At 51.3% G+C, this 16,760-nt stretch overlaps 1 protein-coding gene across 1 annotated transcript in view; it reads right to left on the bottom strand.

The window, feature by feature from the left end:
- CRAMP1 (cramped chromatin regulator homolog 1) overlaps positions 1–16,637 on the bottom strand; it is a 55,453-nt gene extending 38,816 nt beyond the window's left edge. The window contains exons 1-3 of the mRNA XM_021697994.2: positions 16,289–16,637; positions 6,158–6,351; positions 107–260 (exon numbers count right to left, since the gene is read on the bottom strand). Of these exons, the coding sequence (XP_021553669.2) occupies positions 107–260; positions 6,158–6,351; positions 16,289–16,637 (697 nt within the window). The remainder of the gene's footprint in view (positions 1–106; positions 261–6,157; positions 6,352–16,288) is intronic.
- Between the last annotated feature and the right edge of the window lie 123 nt (positions 16,638–16,760).

The following is a 16,760-nucleotide window of genomic DNA, read 5'->3' as shown; positions in this document are numbered from 1 at the left end:
TATCCCTGGCCATGTGGCCAGGTGAGAACAATGCCAGAGGGTGTGTCTTGTGGGTTTGTGGGAACCAGCTCCTGACCAGCAGCCAACTGTGCCCAAGCACACTCACCGTTATCAAAGTCAATGTACTTGGTGATCTTGTGCCACGTGCGGTAGTAGAAATGCCGAACCTGCTCTTTGTTCTTCACCATGCTTGCTGGTTTGCCTTTCTTCTTGTACTTGAGGGCAATGTTGTTCTGAATGGCTTCAAAGTCTTTCCCATGCTAGAAAATGAAGTCCACATTAAAAGCACAGAGGTTACAACAAGGCAGTCTTCTGCACAACCCAGACACTTCCCGAGAAAGGAGAAAGGGAAAAGGAGACCACTGTGGTCAAGCAAACGTCCTTCACGGCTCTTCTTTGTATATGAAATTCAACCTCACCTCCCTAGAACCTCAGGTTTTAACTCAAATAACGGACAAAGCAGCAGTGGAAACTCAGGGATAGGAGACCAAAGAGGAAAGAGCCCTGGAGTAGGAGAGCACAATGCTCATCCCTCAGATGGAAGGGCCGAGAGACCATGAAAGAAGACCGCTCGGTGAAGACAATCATGGGAACACAACACAGACTACAAGGATGGAGGAGGTGAGGGTGCTCTATACCTGGCTTCAAAACAATACGTCAACTATTCAGAAACATCCTCACTGCTTCGACCAAATGAAACCTAACCTATATTCACAGGGACAGCAAATATGAACACTTAGTAAGAGAACCACACATCTATGGGCCATCCCTTCCTTCAACATCTCGTAGGAACTGAGATTTTCTGGCATTTTCAGAATGGAAGTGGTGTTCCAGAGAACAGTCACCACCAGCGCTATGTGGGAGCTTCTGATATTTCATCGAAGCCAAGACAGAAGTCCTGGGGAGGGCCCAGAGGTGACAGCAGACCAGCAGACCAGCAGCGCAAGCACCCCCAGCACCCCTTTCTTGGCTTCTAAATCCCACTTCCCAGAAGGAACCAGGGTGCCTTGAAGAGATGGGAGCAGGTAAAGTACCAGTGAGTCTGGAGTATCTTGCTGTGCTGGAAAGTATGCAAGTACTTGAGCATGACAGGAGCCAACCTGAAGAGGCTCCCAAACCTGCAACAATTTGGGCAACAAAACCAACAGGGATAGGAACGGATTGTGACACAGAATAGGCTACATGTCCTTGAGTCCACACAGATAAAAATAAATCACTGCATTCGTACCTAAATGGGGGGAGAAGGGAGAGCTTTTTCTTGCACGAGATCTCTAATAAGTGTAGAAAAAAGAATGGTCAGAAAATCATCATTAGGCAAACAGTGTAATCATAGTTATTTCAGGTAAAAAGTGGCATGGTTGCTAAAGTTAGTGGAGAAAGAAATGAAAAACAGGGTATTTACATAGTCCCAAAGTAAAAAGGAAAAAAAAAAAAAAAGACTAGTCGGTACAGGACCCAGCAGGTGCCACCTGAATGCAATAATCAAGGTTCATACCACCAGACAGGATGGAGCACATCACGCACTCTGGACAGGATGCGCCCAGGACAGCCTGGCACTCCGGTGGGATTCTTGACAAAAATGCAAAATGTACATTTAATTATGAGGTAACCTCAGAGATGCCCACACTGACAGCATTCCACAACCCAACAGACCAGGAATCTTCAAAAATGTCAAGGTCTTACATGAAAAAATGCTCAAAATCACTCAGCATCAGGGAAATACAAATCAAAACCACAATGAGATACCACCTCACACCTGTCAGAATGGTTAAAATTAACAACTTAGAAAACAATAGATGTTGTCGAGGATGCGGACAAAGGGGAACCCTCTTACACTGTTGGTGGGAACGCAAGCTGATGCAGCCACTCTGGAAAACAGTATTAAAAATAGAGCTACCCAGGCGCCTGGGTGGCTCAGTTGTTAAGCATCTGCCTTAAGCTTGGGTCATGGTCCCGGGGTCCTGGGATCAAGTCCCACATCAGGCTCCCTGCTTGGCGGGAAGCCTGCTTCTCCCTCTCCCACTCCCCGTTTGTGTTTCCTCTCTCGTCTCTCTGCGTCAAATAGATAAATGAAATCTTTAAAAATAATAATAATAATAAAAACAGAGCTACCCTATGACCCAGCAATTGCACTACTGGATATTTACCCAAAGATACAAATGTAGTGATACGAAGGGGCACATGCACCCCAATGTTCATAGCAGCAATGTCCACAATAGCAAAACTACGGAAAGAGCCCAGATGTCCATCAACAGACGAATGGATAAAGAAGATGTGGTCTATATATACAATGAAATATTATGCAGCCATCAAAAAGAACAAAATCTTGCCATTTGCAATGCCGTGGATAGAATTAGAGGGTATTATGCTAAGCAAAATAAGTCAGTCAGAGAAAGACAATGATTTTACTCACACGTGGAATTTAAGAAAACATAAATATAGGGGGAGGAAAGGAAAAATAAGATGAAATCAGAGATGGAGGTAAACTGTAAGAGACTCTTAACTCTAGGAAACAGACTGAGGGTTGCTGGAGGGGAGATGGGGGGGATGGGGTAACTGGGTGATGGGCATTAAGGAAGACACACGACGGAATGAGCACTAGGTGTCATATGCAAATGATACATCACTAACTTCTACTCCTGAAACTAGTAATACAGTACAGGTTAACTAAACTGAATTTGAATTAAAAAAAAAAAAGCGTCAAGGTCTTGAAAGACGGAAGAAAGGAGGCAGAGACTGAGGGCCTGTCTGCGTGTGGAGGGCTCAGGAGTCATGACCACTGAATGCAATGTGGGAACCTGATCTAGAAATGACATCAGTGGGAACACCAGCTAAACCTGAGTAAGGCCCACAGGTCAGTAAATGCTACAGTACCCACATCAAATCTCCTCATTGTGCTGGTAACAGTGACATTATGTGAACATCAGGAAAGGGCACGTGAATTCTTTGTACTTTTTCTGCAACTTTTTCCAAGTCTGAAATGGTTTTAAAGTGAAAAGTTAAAGTATAAGAAATCTAAGAATTAAAGCTTCTTCACTGTTACAAAAATAAAGAACATAAAAAGGTATCTTGAATGCCCTCCTCTGGGTGCGCCCTCCCCCATAGGACCCCCTCAGCCCCTGATCAGAACCATGACGGAGCAAGCCCAGACAGCCTTTCCGTCCCTCAGCTCCCCTGTGCAGCAGGGCAGCAAACCCAGACAGGTGCGCGCTCGCCAGCCTGGGACCAGAATCTGGGTCTGGTGACTCTCAGACTATGCTGCCTTTGAATTCTTGTGGCATTTGTTAGCACAGGCTTCCTGACTCCGCCACCTTTTATGTTCCTGCTGCATTTCCCTAATCAGACTGTCAACCCTTAAGGGGGACTTCTTTGCATCCTAGCACTCCTGTGGTGCTCTGGATGCAGATGAACCTTTAGCAATTATCTACGCGGTGAGAAGCAAGCACAGGATGCTGGCTATGCAGCTGTAGGGCAGGAACCACACACAGAAGAAGCAAAACGAAAAGTCGGTGACCGGCTTACTCGAAACAGAGTAAGAGGGTGTCAAGGATGACATCACTACAGGCACTCGCCCTGCTGGCCGCCCCACCAGCTCCCTGTCATGGGGGCCACGACCCACACCCCTGGCCACAGGAAGTGTGGGACAGGCCTGGCCCATCTGAGTCTTCCCAGACCTGTCCCAGCTGGAGTGGGTGGTGGGGGTGGCACTCTCGTCTCTGAGCGCTGTCAAGGAGGCAGTAAGCACAGCATGTCACCGCCCGCACGCAGGGTGACACAACCTCCATGACATCGTTGGAGTTCCTGCATCCAGTCGGGCTTCAGCCAGTCCCCCGCCCCATCCCTCTAGGTCATGACAACCTCTCTGTGCTGAGCTGGGTCGTCAGACGTGTGCACCGGAAGGCAGGGATGATGGCACATACGCTGCAGAGCAGAGACCCGTGCTGAGCTCCCACACCCCACCCCACATACACTGTTCAGTCACAGCCCCCCAGCTCATCAGCCCTCCATCAAGACCCCGCCAGGGTCCCGCTGCGCCTTGGGCAGACACACCAAGTGTCAGCTGTAAAGCACGCACTCATGCCTCCGCCCCAACGTGCGCACGCACACACACACAGTGTGCACACAGTACATGTGGGCTACACAGCACCAACTGTGGAAAGCAGGAAGTGACCACAACAGAGACTGTTCATCAAGGATTTCAGGAGACCTCCAACACCTATCTAGCAGAAAACGTAGAACAAGAAGGCTGGCCCAGCGAGAAGCGAACGAACTAATTTACCTGAAGAAAGGCAGGGTGGGTCACTGACGGTGAATCCTTCCCCCACTTTTAATCGACAAGCACAGCTCCGGCCTGCATTCTGCACCCGGGTGGCCAGACCCCCGCAGAGCCTCGATCTCCCCAGGAAGGACCACAGCAAAGCTTGCAGGGGAGCATCAATCAGCAGCACGATGTGACAACAGTCCCGGGGCCTCCAGTCTTCTCTGCCTAACCAACTTCAAAGAGGCACAGTCTGGGGATGTAACTATACAAAATCAGCCCCTAGGCTATCCTCTTAAACTGTCACAGGGAAGAAAGAGAACACATCTGAACTCGCTTGAAGGACTCTGTACCTACAGGAACAAGCCTCAAATATACACCTCATGGTCTCCCTGGACGACAGAGTCCATCAACACGGACAGACGGGCCTCCTCCAACCGGGACAGCAGAACCGAAGCGGTGGCCCCCTGAAGTGAGAGGGGCAGCCACAGGACTATTCTGACACCAGCATTGAGTTCTAGCTCTTCACCCTTTCTAATCTCTCATGGACACTCCAGAGCATCAATTCCAAAGCCCCTTTCTGCTATGAGCCCTATTTGCCAAGCTTGGCAAGACTTTTCCATCACTGCTATCACTATTAAAGGAATAGGCTCGCTGACTGAGTAACCTACTCCTGACACTATAGCCCAATGAAGCAGTCTAAAATATGGAATATGCACAAAGATGTTCAGTGTAGCATCGCTTACAACAGAACCTGGAAGGAACCACAACAACCAAGGATACAAGGATGGTGAAAGAGAGTGAGGACTGGCTAGAGGGTAAACACTCAAATGTCTCGGGCCACTCAGTATTTGCTGGAGCTGCCACTGTCCTCAAAAGCAGCCAGAAACTATATACAAGTGAATGGGCATGGCTGCATCCCAATAAAGCTTTATTTATAAAAACGGGCAGCGAGCATGCAAGCCACAGGTTGTTTTCATCTGAAGTAGAATATTTATAGGCACTAAGAAAAATACTGAACATAAGAACTGTAACCTACCATGAAAGTGCATTTGACATTAACAAAAGGAATATGTTCTCCATAGTTACAAACACATGAAAAAGCAAACCGTGGAAGTGAAAACAGCTGGTAGGGAGCACAGGTGCTTCTTTGGGCAGTGGGATCCGGGAGCAGCTTCTCTCTACTTTTAGGACTTTCGACTCTGTCCCAGGTCCACTGTGACATCTCTCGGGGTTAAGCTGCCGGCTCTGACTGATGTGGCAAGTGTCCCCTTGTCCCTCCCCATCAGGGGCCACTCCTCTGAGGAGCCCTCTCAACTGCAAGGGGAAGGCCCAGAGACAGGCTCCACTCTTCAGTCAAGAATGTATCTCAGGGTGCCTGCAGGGCTCAATAGGTTAAGTGTCCAACCCATGGTTTCAGCCCAGGTCATGATCTCAGGGTCATGAGACTGAGTCCCATGTGGGGCTCTGCGCTCAGCAACGAGTCTGCTTAAGATTCTCTCTGCCTCTCTCTGCCCCTCCCCCTGCTCTCACTTGCACGGATGCTCTCTCAAAAATAAATAAAATCTTTAAAAAAGAGAAAAAAGAATGTACCTGAGACAACGGGTAGACTCTTGGAGTAGAAAGAAATGAATCAAACAAGAACACCTCCTAACAGCCACTTCACTAGCATCAGCTTTTAAAAGTCACAATGAGGGGATAAAGAGCTAAGGTCAGAGGGCGAGTCCAGGGCCTTGGGGACCCACGCCTGCTGCCCACGAGGGGCTCCCCACTGAACTGCTGACCTAGTAGATCTTGCAGCCACGTGGTCAGCAAGGCAGAGGCCAACAGAAACAGAAACACGGACGGAGTGGAAAGAGACTGGGACTTTCAGCCGCCTGTCCTGGCCCCAGAGCTCACCTCATAGAGCCCCTCGAAGAAAGTGTTCTTATCCTCTGTGCTCCACGACTCCCACTGCCGCCGGGCCTTCTTGCCTTCTTCCTTCTCACCGCTGGAAGACCCCAAGTTCCGGGAAGAGGAGCGAGAGCCCCCCGCAGGTGCAGCAGGAACAGCCCCAGACCCATTTCCGGACGATGATCCGCCACCGTCAGCTCCTTGGAAGAAAGAACCATATGGTACCTGTTCCAGAAGGCAGCAGAGCTCAGGAAGGCCCCACTGCACACGCCTCCACTGGGTGGCGCCACCATTGGACGCCCGCTAGCGCTATTCGGCAATGACCTCATCCCGACCTGACCTCATGACTCTTTCCAACCTTTTTACAGGGAGAAAAAGAAGAGCGAACTCTCTGCAGACCCAATGAAGGAGCATGACCACCACGTCCCCACCAGAGGCCGACAGCCCTTTGCCCCCATGACCTGAAAACCCACATCATATATTACAGTGTCTTTCTCCAATGTGTTTGGGATGAAATAAATCTTGTCTTTTCAAATCAACAAATTGAAATTCAAACTCAAGAAAGCATCTGAGTTTCAATGCCTTCTCTTAGATATAACCAATACTTCAGAACACGAATCATTTGATGCCTTTAAAAGAATCTTTAAAAGGTCTTGGAACTCCTTTTTCTTGATCAATTTTCACCAACAAAATCTAATGACAACCTCACAACTGCTCTGAAAATATCAGTTCCTAATCTCACGACGAGCCCTTGGAAGCCACGCTGAGAGGGGAGAGCAGGATGGACTATGCGGGGCTGCCACGGACTGACAGCTCCATGCTCCTGGGAGAACAGAGGCAAAGTCACAGATAAAAACCTTTTGTGACCCAATCTTCCCACCCATCTGGTCCCTTCCTCAGAGTGCAGGGAAGGCCAGGCACACCCCTGCAATGACTGGAATTTCATCCTATGGAACTTCAGGACCATCCATGGTGAGCAATCATCAAATTCTGCACAGTTTGGGGGGGGGCAGGGTGGTAAAAATAAGATCATAAAAATAAAAGTGTTTTGAAAAGCAAAAGTGAGGACACCTGGGTGGCTCAGTCGGTTGAGCGTCTGCCTTCGGCTCAGGTCATGATCCCAGGGTCCTGGAATCGAGTTCCACATCGGGCTCCCTGCTCAGAAGGAAGCCTGCTTCTCCCTCTCTCTCTGCCCCTCCCCCCGCTTGTGCGTGCTCTCTAATAAGTAAAATCTTCAATTAAAAAAAAAAAGCAAAAGTGAAACAAATGCAAATTATCATTAAAATGCTTTCCTAGTGAGATAATCATGAGCTTTTCTTTTCTTTTTTTTAAAGATTTTATTTATTTGACAGAGAGAGACACAGTGAGAGCAGGAACACAAGCAGGGGGAGTGGGAGAGGGAGAAGTAGGCTTCCCGAGGAGCAGGGAGCCCAATGCAGGGTTCGATCCCAGGACCCCGGGATCATGATCTGAGCCGAAGGCAGATGCTTAACAACCGAGCCCCCCAGGCGCCCCAATCATGAGCTTTTCGAGGGAGGTCCTCTTCCTGGGCAATCAGGGGCCTCCCTACGTGGCTACACTTCCCTCATCCCCTTGACAGGGGTCTGCCTCCAGAGCAGGGACGAAAGACAGGGATTTCACAGAAAATCAGAGGAAGTGAAACATTTTAAATCCACTAATCCATATACGCTTGCAAAGACCATCCCTGGAAAAACACAAGCCATGGGGCAGGGGTGGCCCGAGGGACAGGGGGAGGCAGGGTCACCAGGCTCTAACACACATGTTGGACCTCCCCCAGAGTGTGCCACGGACCTATGTTAGATCAGTCAGCTATTGGAGAGCAGAATGTGTGGTCACACATGCAGAAAAATCACGCCGCTACATAAAATGGGGGATATTCTCTCGTGTGGAAAAGTGCACCAGTTTGGTGACTTCAGAAGGCAACGTGACTGGGTCCCCAAAATCGTTGTTTATCCCACTGCACTGTCCAATTCAGCTGCCACCACCCAAGGCGTAAATGCTGATGAATTAAAATTCAATAAAACAAAAAACCCAGTTCCTTGTTCACACCAGCCACATTTCTAGTGGCCAATGCCCACGTGCAGCTCGTGGCTCCCGTGCTGGTGAGCACAGAGTATTTCTAGCATCGCAGAAAGTGCCAGCGCTCTGTCCAAGAGCTTGACAATCATGGTCCGCAGTGCCCCGATAGAGTAAGATACCATCAGGCTCCGGGTGTCGCAGCCCCACCAGCCCTTCCTCCGGCTGCTCCTCCCCTGGCCCGCAGGCACAACAGGTGGCAAGATGCTGCCCGGTGGGCTAAGGGTGTATTCAGTACACATCTGACTTGGTCCATTCCTCACCAAACCAAACCAAACCCAAGACATGACCTAATTAGTGAACCCAGCACTTCCCAAGATGTCTCCAACAGGTGGTGACTTTCAAGCACATTTGCAGGGATGACCGGCTTCAGGCCATTTCCCATCGCCTCACAGATGCTTCTGCTTCAAACGCAAGGCCAGGTCGCAGCAGCCATTCAGGACACAGCTCTTACGCACAGGAAGGGCCTGCTGATTTGGAGCCTATAACCCCTCAGGTGGAGTTATCTGAGGAAGGGCTGCCGTCCACCTCTGCGCCACCCACAACAGAGCACGTCAGAGTCATTTTCAACTGCTGATGAAGCATTCGTTAACTCTCTTTTTTCCAAAACAACAGCAACTTGCTAACTAGCCCGACAACAATCACAGCTCAGGTTTACCTCTCTGCCAGCCCACAGCAGTATCGGACCTACTTGAAAGGAACAGACGTATGTTTCTGAGAAGTCTATAATGCAGATGTCTGGCTAGCTCTTGTGAGATTTCACTGGATCACAGGACCAGTGAGAACCAAGACAAGGAGAATGAACAGTGAAGGAAAACACAATGGAAGCATTTCTGAGCTGGAAAGACCCTCAGAGATAGAGAGCAGGATAAAGAAAACATATGAAAGGTCAAAACGTTCAAAAGCGAAAACCAATCACCCCAAGTAACCATTTCTAACGTTTGGTGACCATGATTCTAGACCTTAAATGCTTTTTAAAAGTAAACTAGAATCACAAAACTTCAGAGTAGAAAGAGAACAGGCCATCTGGTTCATCCCCCAAATTTCAGACAAGAATGGCTCAGCGCTTCACTTCAGGCTCATCCAAGCACACCAGCTCAAGCAGAAACAAGAAATAGGACCAGAGAGACTGTGAGGGAACGCGACAGTGGGCCCCTGGGTAGGGGGCCTCCCACCTGTGCAGAAGCATTGCAATAAAAACAGTGATGAGTAAAGGGGGAGAGAGAAGCAAGCAAGGACAGAAGTGGGAAGGCCGGAGGCAGAAAGAGAAGACCACTATGAACAAGACTGGGTGGGTACAGGGGCTTTCTCCGGGGGTAGGGGGGTGGGGGCAGCAGGTGCAAGAAGCCCAGCGGAAAAAAGTAGAGGACCAAAGTCAATGCTCTGTCTGCAACTAGCTTCTGAGGCCACAAAGAGAGTGAACAAGGGTCCGCGTGATGAGATGTCAGTATCCAAGGAACCTGCAGGGAAGCAATGTACAAGAATAGGATCCCAACAGCAAGGTCTCTGAAAGCAGGAACAGTGTCTGACTTTTCAGTGCCCAAGCCTGGCACCAGGCCTCAAACACAGCAGATGCTCCACTAGAGTTCAGAAACCCACGGAGAGCAGGGCAGGGGCCCCTCACCCACCCGAGACCCAATGCCTCCAACAGAGCCCACTCTTCCCTGTCAGCCTACTTCTGTGTCACAGTCCTCCAGCTGCCCAGGGACCACCCAGCTTCTCCTGTCCCCATTTCTGTGGCCATGTTCCCAGGCCAGCTCCATACCACCCGAGTAAGATAATTTTAACAGCCTCCTCCCTGGTCTCCAAATCACCAACCCCGGCCACAGCCTGTTCTCCAGAGCTTGCATTTGAGGGATGCAGACGTGTGGCCACGGTCTGCCTTCCAAGGCTGCACGGCTGCCCACTCTGCCTCTGGACAAGCTAGGCTGCCTGCTTCCTCTAGGTCCCCGCCATCACACATCTCTGAATGAGCCTGGAACCCTATCACCCATGCCCCTCACACCACCTGAAGTGGAGGAAACAATCCCTATCTTCCAAGTGGGGGTGCTTAGACCTGGGGGGGGGGAGCAGCTTGCCAGGCATGCCACACGGCTGCTCGGACCCAGGAGCATGCAGCTCCACAGCACCTCGGAAGCACGTACAAATGCTTTGCTCCTTTCTGTCTTCTCAGCGCGTAGCTATTGTCTACATTTCAGAGATGGCCCAAGGTCACCGGGCAGCTAGAACCAAGCCTGGGCATCTTCCTCTTGAGCCACACGACACCATGGCGGCTGCCACCTGTGTTACGGATGCTTCTGTATCTTTACTCCACACAGAGCTAAAGGATCCAGGGGTTTGGAGGGGGAGGGAACTGGACCTTGACACCCCTCCCTCCGTCCTCAACAGGTTCAATGACTTGCCCAAAGCCACACAGCTAATAGTGGCAAGAGTTAGGATGTTGGGAGGATGTTCACCTCTAAAAACAAAACTGCATGACTCAATTTAGGTCACAGACAGAAGATGTAACGACAATCTGTCCTATCAGGCAATAACTCACTATCCCAGAGCTTTCTTTCGGAGTCTGGGAAAGTTCCTTCCCAGGGTCAGGAACGTTAACAGAGAACACAGCAGACCAGCACTGCGAGATGCTCAGTGATGTCCCTCGAGGGGAGAACACATGAGCCTCCCCTCACTTCATCCACTCTGCACCTTCTCAGCTGGGAAGATGGTTCAACATGAGCTAAAGGCAGTCCATCTGCAGGCGCACCTGCCTCCGACCCCGGCGCGGGAACGCTTCCCCGTGGCCTGGGTCTGTGGTACGAGAGGACAGGGACCTCTCAGAGGCCGAGGATGGCACACCTGGTCCGTGCACCTGTCCACCTCAGGTCACAATATGCCACAGTCGAGGTGGAGACAAAATGCCAAGGTCTCCTGGGGGCCGCTCCTGCACCCCTCGTAGCACAGCTCACCTGTGTCAGGCGCCACAACCGTCAAGCTTGCTTTCACAGCCTGGACGTGACTGAGGGGGCACCTTCTCCACCAAGGCCATTCCCAGTCAGGGTGTCGCCTCGGCAGGCAGATCCAGACGCTTCCCCAGGCCGGTGTCTGTCATCACGCACATCACGCACCACTGCCCAACGGGCCTCCAAGAGTTGCTCCGCTCCACGCGGCCGGCGCTCTGCAAGGCAGCCTCCCACAGGCTCGTCCTTCAACCGGTCTCTGCAGAACCAGTGTGGACGCTGCAGCCGTACCACCAGAGCCCCGGTGCAGGGTCCCCGCCTCTGAGACATCCTGTTCTGTGAGCCGAAGGTGACCTGGAACCATGCGGTCCGGGGCGACCCCAATCACAGCCCGCAGTGTCCGCAGCCTCCACATGGCACCAAGCCTCGGCGTCCTCTACGCTCCCGGGGCTGCGCTCCCTCACAGGCACACCGCTTCACCCCAAAACGTTTGAGAAAAACATAACTAAAACCCCATTGTTTCCATGAAAACATATGCCTTCTCCGTCAAATAAGGTGAAGACTTTCTGGAATTCTCGACATCCGTCGCAAACACAACACCTTAGAACCTCTTCCTTCTCTGGCATTTCTCCCGTCGCTATTCAGCGCTAACACTGCACTTACTCCATGTCCTAAAATGCTTCCATGCACCCCTACCTATGACAAAGCTCATTCTTACATCTATGACTCCACTATCTGAAATCATTCCTTTATCATCTTTACATCTTCATATGATACAAAACAAGACACAACATACTACATAAGATGAAAATCCTACAGTATCCTTGGTTGGCAAAGGACAATTCCACAAGCAAACACCATGGAAACGCTAGCTTTGACATCAAAGCCAACAAGGTATTTGAGAAGTAGCTCAGCCTTCAAACCAATATTGAAATGTTACCTCACCTATTGGTCTCTACACTCTGTCCGTATCTTCGATGCAAAACGAGTGTAATCCATACAACTCTGAACTTAGTAATTTACAAGAGCCCCTGGGTTGCAGGGGTTTCCCTCTCTAGCCTGCAGTTCCATCAGGGCCCATCTCTGAAGTGGCCAGGGACACAGGTCTCCTGACCTACTGTGCCCAGGGGGTCCGGGGCACACAATAGGACATGTCCAGGTTACTGTGTCTCCTACCTTACGGTGCCGCACGCAGGGTGTGTGGGGCGAGGGGGCAGAGGCCTTGCCTTCCTCCTCCTCTTCTCCCGACAAGGTCTGAGGGCTTTCGGCAGAGCCCGGTGCCCCTGCCCAGGTGGCCACAGTGGCCTCCACACTGTCATCACTGCATCTGATTTTATTAAACATCACTTATTGAGTCACACTGGGCACAAGAATCAGAGCGCTATAGCCTCAGTGGTCTTGACAATCTGATTGTCCCTCTCCCTCCACAGAGTATGAAGGACAGGGAGTTCACAGCATTCATGGCCATACTTCAACCGGCCTCCTGGGGCCTGGCCCAAATGCCCGAGCAGCGACGAGTGACCGCAGAGCCGACGACAAGCAGACTGTGCCTGCGTGACAACGCGGGCACGCCCCTGGGTAGAAGGGGCACACTCTGACCACTCCCTGCCAGGGGCTCCCCCAGAGGCAAGGGCTAGGCAGAGCCCAAAACACAGAGCTACCCTGTTTTCAAGCAACCTACCTTCCAGAATCTCTCTTGAAACACACAGGATCCAAGTCCCGTCTGCACAGCTGACCCCTTCACCCCTAAGCGTTAAGGTCAGAATGGCTTTAGGCACTATCTCACCCAACCCATTTTGGAAGTAATGAACCTAAAGTTCGGGCACGTCAAGGGACTTTCCCTTTGCCCCATAGCTGAGCCAGCCACAAAGCAGCTCTGGGGGAGAAGTCAGGTCTCCTGACTGCTGGCTCACCCCTCTCTGCCATATGGTACTCATCTCTCAAAGGCTGACCACATCGGGGTGACATGTCTCATCTGATGTCTTTCAAAAACACCTGGAAGCTATAAGCAGCCCTCAGTTTATGCAAAATATAAGTAAGTTCTGTACAGTGATTTACTGATTCCTAAGTACAAGCACAGTGAAACCAGGCGACACTGCCCAACTGTGGAGATGGCACAATTCATGACCAGCTGGCCTGAAGTTGGGGAGAATGAAGGTTCTTGGGCAGAAAGGGGGTGGGGTAGGGGACTGAAGGGCAGCAGAGAAACTGAGAGTCTACCTTGTGCTTACAATTGCCCCATAGGGCAGTCAACAGCTTAGGAATATTCCTGGGACCTCTCTCTCTACCTCCCAACAGGTGATACCCAACCCAGTCTACCTGTCCAGACTCTGTAGCTCCCTAACCTCAAAGTTACCATGTTTTCCATAACAGAAGCCCCGGGAACCTTTTAACCACTTACAGCAGGCCTTGGCTGTGTTATTTACTGTGCTGAGCCAGACACTGGCATTATCCCCATTTATGGACAAAGAAATTGAGGCTCCAAGAAAGAGACCAGTTAGCCAAGAATCACCCAAATCACAAACTGGCCAGAAGGAGAAGGGCTTCGGGGCTCTGTCTCCTGGACCAGGTTCTCAGAGATACACGAACTCTGGATCTCGGTCTCAAGAGTACCCTCGGGTCACTCTGGGTGGCAAGGTGGGGCAGCAGGAACATGTGCGCTGGCATCAAGGAGGTCTACTGGTTTCTGGCCTGCAGCTCAGCCCATTATTAAGACAACAAACCTCAGTTTCTGCACCCATTTAAAATGAGAGTAAGAGAAAGGTAACATGTGTAACACATAGATGCTCTTAGCTCCCTGCCCCTCAGAATGCCAACATAACCTAATTCGGAATTGTGCTACAAAAGCATTATTCGTTGAAGTTGACAAAAGACTGTCTTCTCAGAAAGCAAGCAGAGTGGTGTGCACAGAGGCACAAGGCAGACCTCCTTTCCTCCCTAAGGCTTTTCCTCCAGACTCACGGCAAGGTTCTCACGCCTGGCAGTTCAGATTCAAACTGGCAAGAGCAGTCAGTGATCAACCAAGGAACCGCCAATGACTGGACTGGGAGCACTCCTTGAGCATAATGGAAATTACACTGTTTTCAAGCGAAAAATTAACAAATGCTAGGACTGTTCGTTTCCTCGCTGATCTGCACTCAGCACCCGAGATGGAGATTTCTAGTCTGTTAAGACAAACACTCCTCTAAGAAATGTTTGCAGAGGTTACCAGGCGTGCTGTTGGAACCGGACCTTTGCTGGCTGTTCATGGAGGTGGTAAGTGAGCAGAGGTTATGGAGGCATGAGGAGGGGGGTGTTCTGGGCACAGTGACAGGTGCCGACAAGATCAGGCCCCCCCAGGAAATGCCAGGCTCAACACTTTCTATGAAGCAAAGCAGACACGCTTCTTACTCCTAAAAGCCACCATTACGGTTTAGCTTTATTGCTTAATTAAAGAAATATTCGCTTGCTAAAACAAGAAAATACATAAAAGTCACAAAAAGCACCAATTCTAACACATATCCATTCTCCTAACAGAAAGTCGACTGCTGCCCCAAGCACACACAGGGACAAGAACCAAGAAGAGAAGTGCCAACGGCTGATGGGAGGCTAATCCAGGAGACCTTCTCTGGATGAGCCACGCTCAACTATGCAAACAAAAGCAGACCTCCCCTCATCACCTGACTGCCAAGAGCAACTGCACCCCAAAGCGTAAGCACCACTCCGCCTCCCACGGGGCGGCCGCGTACAGGTGCAGAGTGCTTTCACTTCACCACCTTGTCTCACAGGTGAGTGTGCTTCTCATTCCGGCAGATTCAACAAGTCAGACGAGCAGATGCAGGTCAGAGAGCCAAGTTGGCAAGGCCGTGGACGCTGCCAGGACTTCTGAGCCACAAACAAACCCTTGAAGGCATCCCAGGAGCTTACTGGTGATAACTCAGACACACCTGTAACTAGGAGTGAAAAACTATTTTTTTACAAAACAAAGCGGATAAAACAAATCAATGCTTTCCTAACTGATCAGCAACTTTCACACCAACATAAACGCATAGGACACAAGGCTTAATTTCTGAAACATGCAAAATTACCTTATACTCACAACCTTAAGTATGCTTACATCAAGTATCTTTACCAAAAATCTGGTAAGGCCAGCATGATTTCAGATGCCAGCCCTCCCCAGGTGAAGAGAAGGCAGAAGGAAGTGTAAATGTACATATTTGCACGCATCTCCAAAATGGTTCTCTGTTAGTTTCTGAAATCTTTCCTTCTTCAAATTGTCAGGGCTTCTAATAAACTTAAATTACCATTTCCCAAGGAACTAAGTAGAAGTTTCTTTCCTCTAAAGCTCACCGGAACTCTGTTACATCTGCTATCTGTAAAAGTGCTGCAGACTTGGCCTCAGACGAAGAGGAGTGAAGAGGAGCTCACTTATACAGTCAGGAAGGCGGGCACACAAACAGAGGAAAGCAGCAACCACACTGGCACGTGGTTTTCTTCTGATTGGGGTGGGGATCCCAGGAAAGCTGTACCACCCTCCCTCACCGGGAGCACCGGGGCAAACACCCAGACTGCTCCCTGCCTGTACCAGGTCACCAAGTGTTCCCGTGGCCTCCTGCCCTAAGGGACACGGTTTCTGTGGCACCCAGGGAACCCTTTGTGGACTCAAAGGGTTGCATCTGGATGTCTTTAGGACTCCTGAGCCTGGAATACCTGAGGTAGAGGGCGATGGGCCCCAGTCAGACCCTGTGATCAATCATGTTTGGCTTCTTATGCAATGGGTTTGGAAAGCCCACTCCTTTGTTGTGCGTCCAGGAAAGAGATACAGGAGGTATTCTCTCTTTCTTTCCCCAAAGCATTGTCTGCGAAATAGCCTACCATGTAAATCAGAGACGATCCTTTCAGAGAAAACAAAACCCACCCTTCAGGAATCCATTGTACTTGCCCGGAGAGAGGGTCCTCACTGCCTCCTCACGTAGTTCCGACACAGAGAGAAACAGGCTCCTCGGGGCAGAGCGGGGGCGCGTCCCCCTGCACGGTGCCCCCCGCCGCGGAAGCCAGGGCACGGGCAGGGCCCCCCTGCCCCCCACCCCCACCCCGCAGAAGCCGGAGTCCCCCTCACCTTTTCCGCGCGGCCCCGAGCCGCCCGCGCCGCCGCTCCCCCCGGCGCACGACGAGTCCTTCCTGAGCCTCTTGCTCTGCGGCCTCACGCTGGACCGGAGGAAGTGGTGCTGGTCCTGAGGGCAGGCGGGCGGCGGGGACGGGGCCTGCGGGCCGCCCGCGGGCGCCGGGGGGCCGTCGCCGCCGTCCCGGGGGGTCCTGGCGTCCCTCTTTGTGCCGCCGCTCTCGTCGGCCGCGTCCCCGCCGCCGGGCCCCTCGCCCTCCAGCGAGTCGTCGTCGGCCGCCCGCTTGCCCAGCCGCTTGAGCCCGTCCTCCCCGCCGCCGCCGCCGTCTCCCAACTTCACTGTCATCCTGGCCGGGCAGGGGGGGAGACCCCGGTGAGGCGCGCGCCCGGCAGCCTGCCCGAGAAGTTTAGCGCACCGATGCCCTCTCAACATGGCCGCCGTTGTTTGTTCGCGATCCCCTCCCGGCCG

The sequence above is a fragment of the Neomonachus schauinslandi genome, chromosome 5 (assembly GCF_002201575.2).
Source record: "Neomonachus schauinslandi chromosome 5, ASM220157v2, whole genome shotgun sequence".
Taxonomy (NCBI): domain Eukaryota; kingdom Metazoa; phylum Chordata; class Mammalia; order Carnivora; family Phocidae; genus Neomonachus; species Neomonachus schauinslandi.
Note: the sequence above shows the minus strand (reverse complement) of the source record. Positions and strands in the feature narration are given on the sequence as shown.